Source organism: Hippocampus zosterae, chromosome 9 (assembly GCF_025434085.1).
Source record: "Hippocampus zosterae strain Florida chromosome 9, ASM2543408v3, whole genome shotgun sequence".
Lineage (NCBI taxonomy): Eukaryota > Metazoa > Chordata > Actinopteri > Syngnathiformes > Syngnathidae > Hippocampus > Hippocampus zosterae.
This window is the reverse complement of record NC_067459.1, coordinates 8482608-8498973: the sequence shown is the minus strand read 5'-3', so window position 1 is coordinate 8498973 and position 16366 is coordinate 8482608. Positions and strand designations below refer to the sequence as shown.

General features: G+C 42.4%; 2 protein-coding genes across 7 annotated transcripts in view; one reads left to right on the top strand and one right to left on the bottom strand.

Moving 5' to 3' along the window:
- Positions 1–16366, top strand: part of rps10 (ribosomal protein S10) — a 150952-nt gene that overhangs the window by 56758 nt on the left and 77828 nt on the right. The gene's annotated exons all lie outside the window — the stretch shown is intronic.
- The window catches only part of anks1ab (ankyrin repeat and sterile alpha motif domain containing 1Ab), a 47562-nt gene that overhangs the window by 22343 nt on the left and 8853 nt on the right, over positions 1–16366 (bottom strand). For 5 of the 6 annotated variants that reach the window (XM_052075130.1, XM_052075133.1, XM_052075132.1 and 2 more), the window contains exons 2-3: positions 15391–15457; positions 5627–5742 (exon numbers count right to left, since the gene is read on the bottom strand). In XM_052075130.1, coding sequence (XP_051931090.1) covers positions 5627–5742; positions 15391–15457 — 183 coding nt within the window. Of the gene's footprint in view, positions 1–5626; positions 5743–6199; positions 6958–15390; positions 15458–16366 lie in introns of those variants that run through there. The other variant, XM_052075136.1, reaches the window with a different exon arrangement.

The following is a 16366-nucleotide window of genomic DNA, read 5'->3' as shown; positions in this document are numbered from 1 at the left end:
ACATGATAAACTGTCCACTCGAGTAACCGCTGTCCCGGAAAGGGTTAATTTGGAATTAATTAATCTGCTTAATTGATTCACTGTAAATCATTGGAGCGTAGCAAAAAATGATTTGAATTTGAAAATCAGTTTTGTTTGAAAAGATGTGAGTGTATCGAGTCAAACGGAATCAAATCATTCACCTTTAAAATGTCACGTCCTTGAATATCATATTTCAGGCCATGTACCTATAGATACAGTATGTGTAAATGTAAAACATCAGCAAGAAACTCATTGTGTCCTACCCTCTTGAACAGAGTAGTACCAAAATCAAAGCGTAATCCCACTGAATTGAATCCAATCGTTCCACTTTCAAAGACCCACTTTTCATTTTTATCGCATTGAATGTGTTGACTCTACACATCCAATCATCTTTTCCTTGAGAGATGCACACGCCCATTAAATAAGATTTCAAAAATTATTCGAAATAAGATTCTCCTCAGAACGCCATCAAGGCTTGAGCCTGTTCATGTCCACATTGCAGCGTTTTTGTTGAAAGCACCACGATCGAATGCAATATTTATGCGCGAGACGAATGTGCGACATGTACAGTTCTCAGGTGGACGATTTGCCACATCATAGCTCGGATGTTAAAGCAATAAAATGTTCACACACGAAACAATAAAAAAAAAAATACAAAAAAAAAACTGACTCCTGCACCAATGATGAACGACCGACTTCCAGGGGAAAATGCTAATCGTCGTGTGAAAATGATGAGAATGGGCACACAGCTGTTCATAATTCATGATCCCTCAAAAGCTGTCTCTTGGTGCAGTCGTCACGAGCGGGCGGAGAGCCTCACCGCTCATGCGCTCGCTCTGCTCCGCGGGCCTGGCCGCTGGGGAAACTTCTCATGCGGCACGGACAACTCAGCCTTGACTTCGCCCGCCACGAATCCTCAAAATGAGCTTCGGAATTACACAAGCTTCAAGCTAACATGCGCTGCCAACACGCTGACTTTGAATATGTATATTGTGGGTCAAACTGACCCCCCAAATTTGAGGGGTTTAAATGTAGAAAAAAAGTTGGGGTGCACCTAATTTTTTTAATTTGCTCTTTTATTGTTTTTTTTTCCAAACAGTCATCTTAAGTTACAGGTCAAGCCTAAATTGCTACTACTACTGAAGCGGTTCCGAAATGTGCTGCCCCCTACTGGAGAATTTTTGCTTGACAGCATTGATGAATCTGGAAGCATGTTAAAGGGCACGCGATGAAACATCCTCCCCATCTAACCGACTCGTCTGACCTTTGCCGTTGTTTACAAGCATGGCATCGGCGTTCTCTTAGTGTGGCTCGTTTGCCTCGCTGAGCCCATCATTTATCTAGCCGATGTGTCAGGTCCAGCAGACACATGAGGCGTCATACACAAATGAACATCAGAATGCTTAATGATCCATAGTGCGCATCACATTATGTTGGGGAAATCTTCCCTCCTGCACGGAATCATCCAGTCGAACACTGGGACACTTTTACCAACTTCATATTTGTCACATATAAATCTTATTTGTTAAAAATAAGTTTTGTAATGTACATTACATATATGGGAGCGTTTTGTGGGTTATAAGCTTTATTTTGACGTATGTGGGTCAAATATCTATCCAGTCGACAATTGCAAAATGACTTAATGTTTAGAGATTTTACATTCGGGGCAGAGCCCCACTATTACCAGCAGGTGGCACTGTTGCAGAACAGTCAGTCGTTTGCAAATGTATTCAAACCAATGCAATTTGTACTAATATGTAAATCAAAGCAGTTCCCCTGAAAATGTCCAAAAATGTGATACATTTGGGGTTTGGGCCTAGCTGTTTTAAATTGGACAGTACCAACGACTGTATTAAAGTAGTTGGCAGTGTTCTACAATACATTTTCTGTGTTACGCATCTCGCTTTGCTCTCTGTTGTGCGAGACAACTTTGCCCTTTAGCTCACATCCTGTAGCCATGAAAACTGCGTTGCCAACATGACTTGGCATATATCAGTCTTTTTTAATGGGGTTTTGGGGGTGCCTATGGTTGTGCCCCTTGAATTCTTCCTAGTAACAAGTGGTCATGCATACACGAGTCAAAGCAATTCCACTGAAAAATACATAAAAGTAAATGCTATTAGACGTAGGCCCCAGTGCCCCACCAGTTGGCATACGGTGACAAATTTTTTAGTGCATTTATCGAAGCGGAGTTCTCTAAATTTTCTAGTGTTAAAAACAGGGCTCAAATGCATTTTCAATCTTATTTTAATTCCAGACAGGGTTATTTTCTTTTTTTTGGTCATTCGTTTGCTAGGTTTCTCTCATACCTGTCAACTTGTACGTTTCCCCCGTATTTTATACTTTTTTTTTTAATCACTTCAAATCATGTACGGCATATTACAACTTTTATACGGGGTGAAAAAAAAACAATTGTGAACCGATCTCGCAAAGACCATTTTGGCTCAAATCCAGATCGCCTCACCTGCTGGTAGCCAACGACAATGCCGTCGTCGATCGCTACTATTGTCACGGCAAACCCGCAAAAGTAATCCTCAATTGTATCTTTTTTTTCCATCACATAAAGCATGACGTGCGCATTCGCCGTAAGCCGTTGTACGGGTTTTTGTTGCTTTGTAAGGGGAATCGTAATCATTTATAAGGGCAGCTATTAGCCGAGGTTGACAGGTATGTTCTCTCATCTTTCTTCCTTGTTGTACGAGGCAGTTTGGTCTGACTTGCAACAGTGCATCCATGAATCAAAGCACTTCTTACGATCAACATCGCTAGCAAGCTAAAATCTCCAATTTTAGTTGAAAAGTTTTAACATGGTACAAATGGGACAGTGCCCACCAGATGGCTTTGTAAAGGAGTTTCTCTGACTCATTTACAAAATAAATGTATGTTAAAAAAACTCTATAAATGCTTGTAGTACTAAAATGAAATTTTTTTTGGTCATGCATTTGCTGTGTTCCTGTTGCACCTTTCTATGCTTACTTTTGTGTGTGATGCAGGTTAGCTCTTTGCCTCAACTAACTATGGAAACAGCAAAGTCAGGATGACTGGTTTATGTATGCCATTGTTTTCTTTTTTTTTTTAAGGGGACCTATGGTTGTTCCTTTTGAATTCTACCTAGCAACAAGTGGCCGACACAAAGACCACAGTTTGACGTGAGCATGGACAACAAAAATATTGTAGTTTTCGCAGTGTGTACCCCACCAGTTTCATTCATATAAAAGGGCAGAGACACTTCATGCTACTTGAAGCTAAAGCTTGTATGTGAAAGAGGTCACGGAGCAGCTCCCCACCACGCCGCTGCGCCGAACTCCGGCGTGACAAGGTGACGTAACACAACAGCAGCTCAAACGCTCGCTCGGAGCCCCTCGGGGAGCCGTTATTTACGGCACGACGGCCAACGTTTGACCTGGGGAGCGAACGACGTCAAAGGCACGTTTCTCTGCAATTTAACAAACAAATCAAATAAAACACGATAATGCTTTTAGTCGTGCTGTGGGCAGTGAGGTGCAGTTAAATCAACTAATTAATATGTAATTAAGGTGGAGGTTCTGAGTATGGCCTTACTTTCCAGATGCACCAATTTGTGTGCTCATCGTTTAAAGTGAACATCATATGGAACATTCATCCACACATCTTTTTAATTGCTTGTACATGTTTACAGTTGTGCCTTGACTTACAAGTTTAATTTGTTTCATGTGTACAGCCCACTCTTATCATAGATCATCTTTCTCCATTGAAATGATTGGTAATGCCAATAATCCGTTCCAGAGCTCCCCAAAACACAGTTTTTTGTCATCTGTTTTACAGATATCACTGTACAGGATTGAACTTTATGACACTATACTGTAATTACATCATTTAATGGAATGTAAAGAATTGAACAGTTTGTGCATCATACTTGAATGGACATGGTGCTGTTCATTCTGATGTGTGTGCCTTCGCCACAATGGGGTGGTAATGTACGGACATAAAAAATGTAAATTTGAGGATAAAACGCAGAAGAAGATTGTCTAAAATAAGCTACAATAATATTAAATATAATAATAAGGGTTTTTTTTGTTTGTTTGTTTTTTAACAGTATGCATGAGTTGTTACAGCTTGTGTTCAAATAACGGTGAGTTTTTCATTGTTTTTCATCAGCATTAAGCTATCTGGATTTCATGAGACAAAGTCAATGTGCTTTTTTTCAACCCTGATCAAGATAAGGAGTGTTGAAAATGGATTCATGGGTGTATTTACAGGCACTTGCACTTTTCACCTTACACCCTGGGAAAACAAGCAGGCATTGTTACACATATGCTTAAATGACAAGAAAGAGTCAGTTGTCATGATAAGAAAAGCTGTACTTGCCATTGGCTCAGCAGTTAACGCAGTGGAATGAGGTAGGCCCCTAAAACATGTTGAGTGTGCAATGATTTTTGATCCTTGGGCTATTTTGACAAAAGTATATTACAAATTTCATGTTAGGGCACCTGGAAGTTGTTTTATTTTGTGAACAAAAATTCCCAATATGTCTGCTCTTACAGTGTGAAACAGTACGCTGGGGTGGTATTCACATATCGGGAGCATGCAGAGTTTATCTGGAAGAAGCTGCAGCGCATTAAAAGGGAGCTTCGCTTTAGCTCCAAGGACTGTGGAATGAGATCATCTAATTGGAAATGGTGGAGAAAAAAGTTAATGGCTTTTGATGGCTGTTTGTCTTGCCAATGATGGCGGCCTATACGCCCTGTTGGGAAGAGGAGGACGAAGAGCTGTTGGGGGGTTCATCATCAATCTTGGCAGGGTCATGCATTGCACAGAGGTGAAGGGGGGACAAGAGGGGTTCAATCAGGAGTGGGCAAAGTAGGGCCCGGATGACACACATGCGGCCCACCCGCACTACAAGAATAGTGAATTAGTTCGCAGCTGTTTTCCATTGGTTAAAATGTTTTCAAAATTCATTTGCCTGGTAAATAGATGTATTTTGAATAAAATGATTAGTAAAATAAACAATTTGGTGAATTAATGTGTTGTAAATAATAATATTTTTTAAAAATACATTAACACTAAAAGTATTTTATTAGATAATTGGTTAATTGGGGCGGCCCGGTGGTCGCATTGCTTAACGCGTTGACCTCGCAGTGCAGAGGTCGTGGGTTCGATGCGTGCTCCGGTTTCATTCCACTTTCCAAAAACATGCTTGGCAGGTCAATGGAGCACTCTAAATTATCCCTAAGTGCATTTGTGACTGTAAATGATTGTTTGTCTATGCGTGCCCTGCGATTGGCTGGCAAATGGGTGTACGCTCCCTATACTGCCCGAAGACAGCTGAGAAAGGCTCCAGCAGGCCCGCACCCCTTGTGTGTGCGGATAATTAAAGGGATGGATGGATGATCTTGAATTCATAAAAATAAAAATGTAAAAAAAAAACATTCACTGAATAAAGATTTGGTTTATTGATTTATTGTAAATACTAAACTACAAATAGTAAGATGTTTTTCTTTTTTCTGTTGGTAGAATTAAAGTACTGCTTGATTAATTACAACTTAATTTAATGTAAAATGAAAATATGATCAAAGACAGGAAGCCGAGCCCTTGGTGTGCGGGTGATTTGGTCCAGGTGACTCACCATGAAGCGCAGGTCGTCAAAGCCGTTGAGCAGGAACTTGCCCTCGTACTGCGGCAGCCCAGCTCGCTCCAGCCACTCACCAACCGGCTGGTCCAGGGCTTTGCCGCACGCCCCATCTGCCGAGAGAGGGAAGCGCTTGAGCAGCGAGAAGCCGTTGAGCCGGTAGCAGCGGCACTCGGAGGACGACACGTGGCACTGCCACATCATCCTCGGCCAGCGCAGGCAGAGCCGAGTGCAGCAGCACCAGGCTGGGCTCGGGGAAGGCAGGGTCCGGGGTTGGGAAAAAAACAGGGGGCTCGGGGTTGGGCCGGCGGGGCTCTCACCCCACGTGCTACAACACAGGAGGAAGAGAAAGGACGCCGGATAAGCTAACGGCTTACGGTCGGGCAAGAGTGAAGGGAGAGCGAGGAACCCGTCTGACAAATTTGGGCTTCACTGGGCCCACTAAGCAGACAAGTGGGTGCAAGCATGAGAGTGGCTAGCCGTTCCAAAGACATTACAAAAAAACATTGGTATTCACACAGCAACACACTCTATCCCTAAAGTCGGGGTTGGGGGGTGGTCACCACATACTTGTAAAGCTCTGGCTGAGTCCCATGGCTTCATTGGTCAAGTGCTTTGAGAGCTAGGGCACGGCTCGTACGAGCAAGGTAGCAGCATTCTTAAAGTACACTTGAGGTACCGGCGTGATCATTTTTCAGTGGGGGTGTGAGGGAGCCACAAAGGTTAAGTAGGTAGTTGGGTGTGTTTGTAAAATCCTGCAGGAGCGAACGCGTCCTCAACTCCTTAATTTCATAATCCCAAGGGGGAGGTTTGGAGTCCTGGGAGGCATTCACACGACGCCGCTCGTCCCCCGGAGCGTCTGCAACGTTGACAGGAAGGAGAAGAAGCAGAAGAGCGCCGCAGGCCACCTGGCTCCTTCGCCGCTTTGCTGCATGCCCGCCACTGCTCAAATGGTGGTTGAGGGTGGGGGGCACACCGAGAACCTTACTGATCACAGGGCATGCTGTCCCGCCCGGCCGCTTTCTCGACCTGCCTCAATCCCCCGCCGTCGCCACTGTCGCTGCACTGCTGTCCTCCCACACGACTGCAAGCAAAGACCATGCCCTCCTCCCTCCCTTCGCTCCCCTCTCTTTATCTCTATATCTCAGGTCTCATCCCTGCTCTTTTTAACACCCTCCCAGTCCTCATCTCTTTCGTTTTCTGCGCAGCCAATCTCCAAACCCCCTTTTTTTCCAGATCGCACTGCAGGGCTGCCGTATGGGGTGCTGCTCCACGTAATCACCCCTCCTCGCCTTACCCTTTACTCACTCGCTCCCTCTCTCTCTCTCTCTCTCTCTCTCTCTCTCTCTCTCTCTCTCTCTCTCTCTCACATGAATGCACACTTCTGTCTCTCTCTTGCTCTCTAACTGATTAGAGATGCACATGCAGAAGCGCTCTGATCTTGCCAGTGCAGAAAGGACATCGCAGGTAGAGCCAAAACATAAATAAATAAATAACGGGACAAAAAACCCACTGCATTGACTGGCATGTTCCAAGGTGATGCGGTGGGGTTAACTGGAATGAAGACACTCATCCTCAAATGGCACAAGTATGTGCGGAGTCCATAGAGGTTAACTGCAAAAACTGGGCTTAAAAGAACAAGAAAAAAAAAGTGTTGTGAAAAGCCTGCCAAGTTTGATTCATAAATATTGCCAAGTATACAAGATGAGGCTCACCTCACTCAACTTCATTATCAATCAAATAGCATATTATCGTTCTTACACCTTCACATGCCTTCATGTTTGAGCGGCAAAACTATTTAGCTGCTTAAAACCTCCAGTCCCTGGAATGTGTCCCATGGAATGTATCCCAATGAGAAGCGCTAGCCAACAGATTGCTCGCAAGCTAGCATGTTCCGGGTCGCTCGTCAATGGCCTCACCTCCTTGATTGATTTTGTCAACGTGCAGGTCCGTAAAACAGACATTTCAGGAGGAGTCAGCCGTTTATTAAACACGGCAGCAAATATTAGTCTGATCTTATAATAAGTCTGTTGCTCACGCTATAGATTTGACCAACATTTGAGTACCGGTACATACTTCCTGCTGGTTATGTACCCACAAAGCTTTGCGTTCCAACATACCATATTACAATAGCGTGAATAACACAAAATCCATCACACTTGAATATTCAAATAATGCCGCCAAGCTGTTTTGTAAATTGTGCCATCCAGGAAAATATTTTGCTAGCAAGCTAACTGAATGCTTGTGGTGGTTGAAATTGGCCAAATAATTACAACTTTGTATCTTGCAGTTGCACAACATAGCTGCTTAGGCGAACAAAGGCTCTCGAGTTCTTATATAGCGAAGAGGGGCAACTCATGGCAGACTCTGATGTGCATCGAGTCACCGTGTTAGCCACACCCAGATATCGGGAAAACTGAATTGATCAAAAACAGTTTAACGCTAATTTTTCACAATTCACCATCCAGAATGAAATCGTTCTCACTCTTTGCACCCTTTTTCACCAATACTCTTCAAACAATGTTTAAAAAAAAAGAATGTCTGAATTCACTTTTCAGGGTCTTTGAGCAAATATATTTACCCATAGAATAGCTAATTGATCTTCCAGTGCAGTTCCTAGAATAAAAAAGCTTATCCTCAAACAATACAAATGTATGCTAAGTCAATCGGCGGGGTGGTCGGAGTCAGATAAAAGTGATTAATTGAGAAATATATGCCGTAATTTAAGTAATATGATCTATCAATAGAACAGGAAAATGTGACTTAGCAAAATGTCTTTGAAAATCATACAGCAATACCTAAAAAATGACTAATGTTTCTTACCAGTGTATACATAAGCCGAATGAGTATCCATATATTTCTTATTTTGACCTCAACCCCTTTTTTTATTTGGATTTTTTTAAAGCAAGATTAATGTCATTACGCACAAATAGCCTGGTAAGAAGTACTGTACCTGTGTATTGACAAAGAGCAAGTGGGAGTAGGTTGCATGACAGGCAGGAGTCAAACTGCTGTCGTGTCAGACCACATTCTTATATCATCGGCTCAACAACACACTCGCAGGTTGGATCTCAATGTGAAAAAAACAAAATTAAAAAGGAAGGACACGCACTGTCTGGGGAGACTTTGATCTTAATAGCATTAAGTGTTACTACAGTCGCTCCAAACCTAAAAATAAACATGGTATGGTATACTACACACTGCTATATAGCGTTAGAAGCATATTGTATCTGTAGCGGATTACGTTAGGTTGTCAGATAGAAACACCATTGGTTTATATGATTCAGGCAGAAAATGGGAAAACGCAACAGGGGTCAGCAAAAAAACAAGCCAACGCTTGAATAATTCATCATCAAGACTGAGGGACATGCACCAAAAATGTGTGTGTGGAGATGCAACTTGAACTTAAATCATAGATGAAATCAACCTTCTGAAGTCAGAAGCAACATAAAATAATATTTAGTAAATGCAAGACTCTAGATGTCAAATCAGAATTCCAGATGACACAAAAGCAACCTAAATATGTAAATAAATATGCTCTGTCTTGTGTCTTATGAGATTTATGGTCCCCAGAGGATGCTTGAGGAGTTATTTGACACAACCTCGCATCATACTGTAAATATGTCACGCGGGGGTACACATAAACATAACGTTTTTTTTCTGCGAGACTCCACAAATGATGAAGGGAAACAAATCATCGGCCTGTCTTCTGACTCACGCATCTTACTCTTGTGGCAAATTGAGCAAAACACCACACCACACCACACACATGGCGGTATCCCTCAAAGAAAATGTCTGATTGCTGCACATTGAACGGTTTGATGCTTGGACATCTAGCGACATTAAACAGCGAGCATGTATAGAGTTTTGGGGCTGCGCATTAGGGTTTGCTCGATTATGAAAAAAAAATTATTTTGCTATAATTGAAATCACAATTATCCATCCATCCATCCATCCATCCATCCATTTTTTCCTCGCAAGTGTGGCGGGGCGTGCTGGAGTCTATCCCCAGCTGTCTATGGGCAGCAGGCGAAGGACACCCTGAACTGGTTGCCCGCCAATCGCAGAGCATATAGAGACGAACACCCATCTGCGCTCACACTCAGATCTATGGACAATATAAGAGTATTCTATTAACCTGCCATGTAGGTTCTTGCAATGTGGGAGGAAACCAGAGTACCCGGAGAAAACCCACGCAGGCAGAACATGCAAATTCCACACAGGGAGGCCCGGGGCAAGAATAGGACCCTGCAGGAGACTCACGAACAGAGGCCCATTTGGCCGCTATTTTTTAATATGAAAAAACAAAATGTTTTGTTTTAATTGACATTATTTAACATGTCATATTAGCCTGTGGGCCCCGGGGTCACTTGGTGCTCAGTAAGGAAGGAGACGCAAATAAAGCATTTCGAAGTTTAAAGCAATAAACATTGTTTTTTTTTTATAGCCTGAAGTAGTCTGAACCTAAGCATAGCCTATTAAAAAGTGCTGTAAATTGATTTGCAAATAGATTTGTACTGTAACACTTTTCATAATTATGAAACACTTAATAGGCTTAATAATACTGCAGTAATCGTCTTGAGCATATAGACCTGGCCTACTGTTTTGTATACATATAAAGTGATGTAATTAAACAAAGCCTGTCTGCAGACACCTTGACTGAAAAAGACGATCTTAAAATCAAATAGCCTTTAAAGTGCTGTACATGTAACAACTGGGGAGACCTTTACTTTCAGAAAGAAACAAAGAAACACTAGTATACATGTTCAAGTCTGAATAGACTGAACACAGCTGAATTTGAGCATGTATGACATACATTTGCTGGAGAGCGCTGCAACATCTGTAACAAAGCCTGTCTGGGGACACTTTTACTGAAATAAAGATCACCAAAATGAAGATAACTATTGTGAATCCGAATGGAAAAAAAAGAAAAAAATGGGGGGGTCAAAGTGCAAAACAATCAGGCAGAAACAGCGCAAAGGGGATTGGCCGCCTGCGTACAGGAAAACAGAGGATTTGGCACAGAGCACAGTAAAACGCACCAGACGAAGGCTATGCTTACGGGTTCCGCAGGAGGTCCTGCGTACCTCCCGCCAATACCATATTTATTTGTGTAATACTTCCTGTCTTTTATTCTATTCATTATTGTTAAATTCAGTGTTCATGCTTGTGTATTGGTTCAATATAGGACACAACATTTAATTCACAATTAAAGGTACGATTTGGGAAAGTGGCAACCTGATACAGTGGCAACAGTTTGTGACAGCAGTGTAAACGTTGCCGCTACAGTCGGATCGGAAGAACAAATCAAGTCAGCCATTACGCTGTAGCACGCTGCCGGGAAGAGCTTCCAAATAAAAGCGTGTTAAGTAATTGTTGTCCATGTGTTATTGGGGAAGGTCAAGGTAAATTTTGAAGTTGATGAAGTGTTACTGTCATGTCGAGCAAGAGCATTTGTTTCTGTGGTTGGCTTGACTTCCTGTACGCTAAATAAGGGGATACCCAAGGCAGAAAAAAATGCATCAAGCAATTTTATTTTGGGGTTTTTTGGGGCCAAGGTACTGAAATTACACAGATGACTTGATGCTTATAAAACATTTTTAATTTTACATATACAATTGGTTTACTAAGGACTAATTGCAGGTTTTCCCAAAATGTACAAGAAGGCTTTTTAAAGCTGCTTTTCTTTGATGCACAAGTGTAGAAAAATGTACAGGACTGTGAGTGTCTGTGTGTGTGTGTGACTCCAATGATTGACAGGTAATCAGTCCAGCGTGTCCGCCGGGATATGCTCCAGCTGTATACTGTACAGCAAATAAATAGATGGATGGGGATTTTTAATCATTTTGCAATAAAACCAATTAGAGCTTCTTGGCACATAGGTGTCAAGACAGCGAATATTCCAGCATGTATTGCTGCTCACTGTGGCCGCCATGATGCTTGGTGTTATCTGAAGCGGGATTATGAAGGCTTTCAAGCCACCCACAATCGCCCTCCTGGATGGCGAGAGAAGAAGGTCAAAGGAGTGCCAATTGAGTGGACTTCCAGTTTGATTGTCACGCCGTGCTGCTGCTGGCTCCATGTGTTAGTGATGAGGTTGAAATGTTTTTTTTTAAAAAGGGCAAGCCAGGGAATCGGCGGGTTGTGACCTACCAATGTTCATCTGTGGCTGAGGAAGATGAGGCCGTGCATAGGCGAGTTAAGATGCTAATAGCCAGTAAGAAGGATCTAATTCTAATTCAGCGTGAGGCCCCCACAGTTTGACTAAAGGGATTTTTTAACGCCAGCGCATCCAGACAAAGCCTGTTAAAAATACCAACCGCCCCTACCCATGACTTCCATTGCTTTGAGATAACAACAAGGACATAATTATGCTCATCCAAGAGGGAAAAGTGGGGCAAAATCATGATGTATTGCATCCTCATCTCTTACCAGCATCACTTTCATCTTGAAGTACATACTGACATTTTTCTTTTTTTTTCTTTTAACTCTGATATAACTATGAAACAGTGATGGGGAACTTAACCATGGGGGGGCTACAATTTTCCATCAGCGCCCATTGGGGTCTCACATAAAACTGCACACTTTCTGACCAGATGTATGACAAAAATGGCATTTGAAATAAAGAGATACCCTGATGTAACCTGTATGTCTTTTTTTAGCCCAATGTACAGAAGAGCATATTAACCCTTTCATGCACCCTGTAACCTGATAACATGGTAAGCTGTTCACCATAGTAACCGCTGTCCCTGAAAGGGTTGATATATTTTAAGGCTCAAATATAAATGAGCCACTCCTCAAGTACAAAGGCTTTATCAAACAATAAAATTATTAAATATTTAAAATGAGTACTTTTTAAAATTCATTCATTCATCTTCTGTACCGCTTGATCCTCACTAGGGTCGCGGGGGGTGCTGGAGCCTATCCCAGCTGTCTCCGGGCAGTAGGCGGGGGACACCCTGAATCGGTTGCCAGCCAATCGCAGGGCACACAGAGACGAACAACCATTCGCACTCACACTCACACCTAGGGACAATTTAGAGTGTTCAATCAGCCTGCCATGCATATTTTTGGAATGAGGGAGGAAACCGGAGCACCCGGAGAAAACCCACGCAGGCCCGGGGAGAACATGCAAACTCCACACAGGGAGGCCGGAGCTGGAATCGAACCCGGTACCTCTGCACTGTGAAGCCGACGTGCTAACCACTGGACTACCGGGCCGCCATGCTTTTTAAAATTACTTTTTCTTTTTTTTTTTATTGAACCAAACACACCATGGTGTGATTGTCAAAGAAGAAGTGGATTTGCCCGGACCGCTGCTGCAACATTAATTCAAGGCCACCCATTTTCAGAAACTTTTTTAAATGAAAAATCTTGAATAAATTTGAAAAAATAAGCACCTTGGATTGAATGTGTGGAGTCTAAAAAGATATCTTTGGGAGTGAATGAAAGAAATGTTGTCTTTCAGAATAAAACCAAAATATTAAAATAAAACTCTGAGATTCTTTTTTTTTTGGGAGGGGGGGGTCAGTTACGATGCCTGTCCAACTTTTCCCTTCCTAAGATTTCATGATGTGCTTTTTTTCATTCTGTGTTGTGATTACGATTCTTATTGTATACAACAGCATGCTTAAAAATACAGTGAAAAAAATGCGGATTTCATTCTTTAGTTCCATGTTTTTCATCAAATATATCACTGTATAGGACGGACCGGTCATCCAGTGGTTAGTGCGCCAACCTCACAGTGCAGAGGTGCAGGGTTCGATTCGGGTGACGGCCTCCCGGTGTGGAGTTTGCATGTTCTCCAGGTACTAGATACGTTTTTTACGACTTCCTACTTCTTTGAACATATAATTGGGTTGTATGATGACCGTTTTCCTTTCCTTTTTTACTATTTTACTTACAGGTACCTATATCCTCTGTCAATTTATTACTGGACACGTTTTTATGTTCAATAAACAATAAACAAACAAACAAATACTCTGGTTTCCTCCCACATTCCACAAACAAGCATGACAGGCTGATTGAATACTCTAACTTGTCCGTAGGTGTGAGCGTGAGCGCGGATGGATGTTCGTCTCTGTGTGCCCTGCGATTGGCTGGCAACCGGTTCAGGGTGTTCCCCGCCGACTGCCCGAAGATGGCTGGAATAGGCTCCAGCACTCGCTATGACCTTGTGAGGATAAAGCGGATTGGAAAATGGATGGTTGGATATCATTGTCTAATCATATTACGGTTGATGATTTTCAAGCCGTACTGTCTTCACCCATGTTTGACAGCTTGTTAAAAACTGCGCCGCAGTACGCTAGCTAGGTCGCTCACCACTTCAGAGGAGACAACGTGGCTAAAACCCACGTCTGTTTTTATCGGAAGTAGTAGCGGGTCCTTGTCAACACTTGAGGAAATGAGCAGCAAAGCTGAATTAATTCAGAGAAACTGAGGACAGGATTTTATTTATTTGATTTTTTTTTTTAACATCAGAGCATGTGTGTGTGTACGCATGTACGCGGACTGTGCACTGTTGATGCACACAGTCTCACACTCGCTCTCCTTTAAGCTCATTTACACGCAACAACATTGCCCAAGTTGTCCTTGGAACACCCCGGTGATTTTTTTTTTCCAAATGACGCATCTGATGGGCTATTGATATCCACACATCGTGTCATTACTCACAATTCCGCTCTCCATCTTTTACATAAGTCTTCCTGAAATGTCGTCTCTTTAGCGCGTGACAAACATTTGAATAATGGCAGTGTAAACGCATACCGAGAACCTCCGGAGCAGTAAATGTGACTCGACTGAATGTGGGACACTCGCCTATAAATAGCGCACATACACCTATGTTATATGTCATGTATGTGCATGTGTGTGTGTATGCGTGTGTGTGTGTGTGTGTGTGTGTGTGTGTGTGTGTGTGTGTGTGTGTGTGTGCGTGTGTGCGTGTGATGGGGCAGAAAAGGCGAACAAACAAATTGCATATTCTTGTTTATGTAATACAGAATAACCTTGGGCGCTCTGGTTGTTACTTGAACCAATAATGTGCAGGAAATGGGGCATTTTGAGCACAAGGTGATCGTAACCCCAGTGCAGAACATTTCTGACACTTTCAATGGAAAAGGGGCACATTATATGGCCATATTTTAACTGGAGAATTTAGTTGATGATATTTTTGTGACACTGAAGCAACCCTTGTTCAAACGTATGCGATGCAGCGTCAAAAGAAGACGATATAAAGAAAAATCGGGGATCACTTTCAATTTCATAATCTTAAACACATTTCCATACATTTTCCTTCAATTCTCTGTGAATGAAACATGACTATTAATGAGGATCTATGTAGGTGAACATTAGGCGCCGCTTCAAATGGGAATGGTGTGTCCTTGGCGGAAGTCTGTGCTCTCACGAGTGTCGTCTTTGCCTAGCCTGTAGCTATTCCAGATATATCGGATTATATTATTGTCCATATTAAACAGTGCTAACAATGTGAGTTGATGCCATCAGTTGCAAGGTCGCTGCACACCATGCCCGGCGCATAAACCCGACCAGACTCTCATCAATGTGGCACTGAGCAATAATAACCTCTGTAAACGCTTCCTGACTAAATCTCACTTAATCCCCGAGCCCCTACTTGTCATTTTCCATTAGCACACCAATAAATCATGTTCATTGCTCTTGAGGGAGGTAGAAAGGTGGTGAAAGAACAATCACTGCAGCACTTGAATGAAATTGGACCATTACGGTACAGGGAGGAAAAATGTTACCTGATCTCGCCTGTTTCTTGTCGGACGTCTCAATGCCTGCGCCGATCAGGTCCACGATTTTCTCAATCTGTTGGGAAATCAAATGACACCTTATATTTTGTTTTCATGGAAGTGTTTGGAACTTTCAAGTCATTTTTAAAAAATGTTGTGCATGAGACAATACGCAGTCGGCTGTTTCCCTGGTAACCTGGGGCAGAGGGCTATTCTGCCCCACACAGCAGAAACAGGTGTAGCCTGTAGCCAAAAGGGTGTAGCCAAAAGGGAGACGGACAGTGAAGTCACACACTCTCTTTGTTACTGATTTATTGCTTTATTGTTGTATATATGTTAGTTGCTCCATGTACAGCACTTTGCATGCAGCGATGGCTGTTTGAAAGTGCTCTATAAATACAGTTGAGTTGAGTTGAGTTGAGTTGAGTTGAGACTCTCAAGGAATTACTCCAATGGCACAAATAATGCACAGGTAATGTCAAATACGACTCACAACTCTGCATGTCTTATCACACAAACCAAAGGGAAGAAACTTACATTTCATATCCATTGGAAAGGAAAAGCCTTTGATAATTTTTTACTGCTAGGTTAGCATTCATGCTAATCTCTGATACTGTACATAATCTATATGAGCGAGACATGCCACAGAAACTGGAAAATAGCGCTGAGACTTTGGAATAAAGCCTTGAGTGACGTCTGTGAGGAACAAAAACCTTTGTTACAGTTCTGATTAAACTGCTGCTGGGTTTGGCATCCATTCGAATCTCTTTTGATATGCAAACCATTTGGAAAAGATCAGCGACCGAATTCATTCAAAGATTGCGTGGCTTTTGCGTGATGCTAACAAGTAAAAATGGAGCAAATTGATAGCGTCGAATGCACAAAGCACATGCAGATGGCGAAATGTGTCATGTACTCAGATACCAAACAGAATACGTCTCGATGTGCCGTTGGAATGTGCGCTTGTTAAAATGAATATGTATAT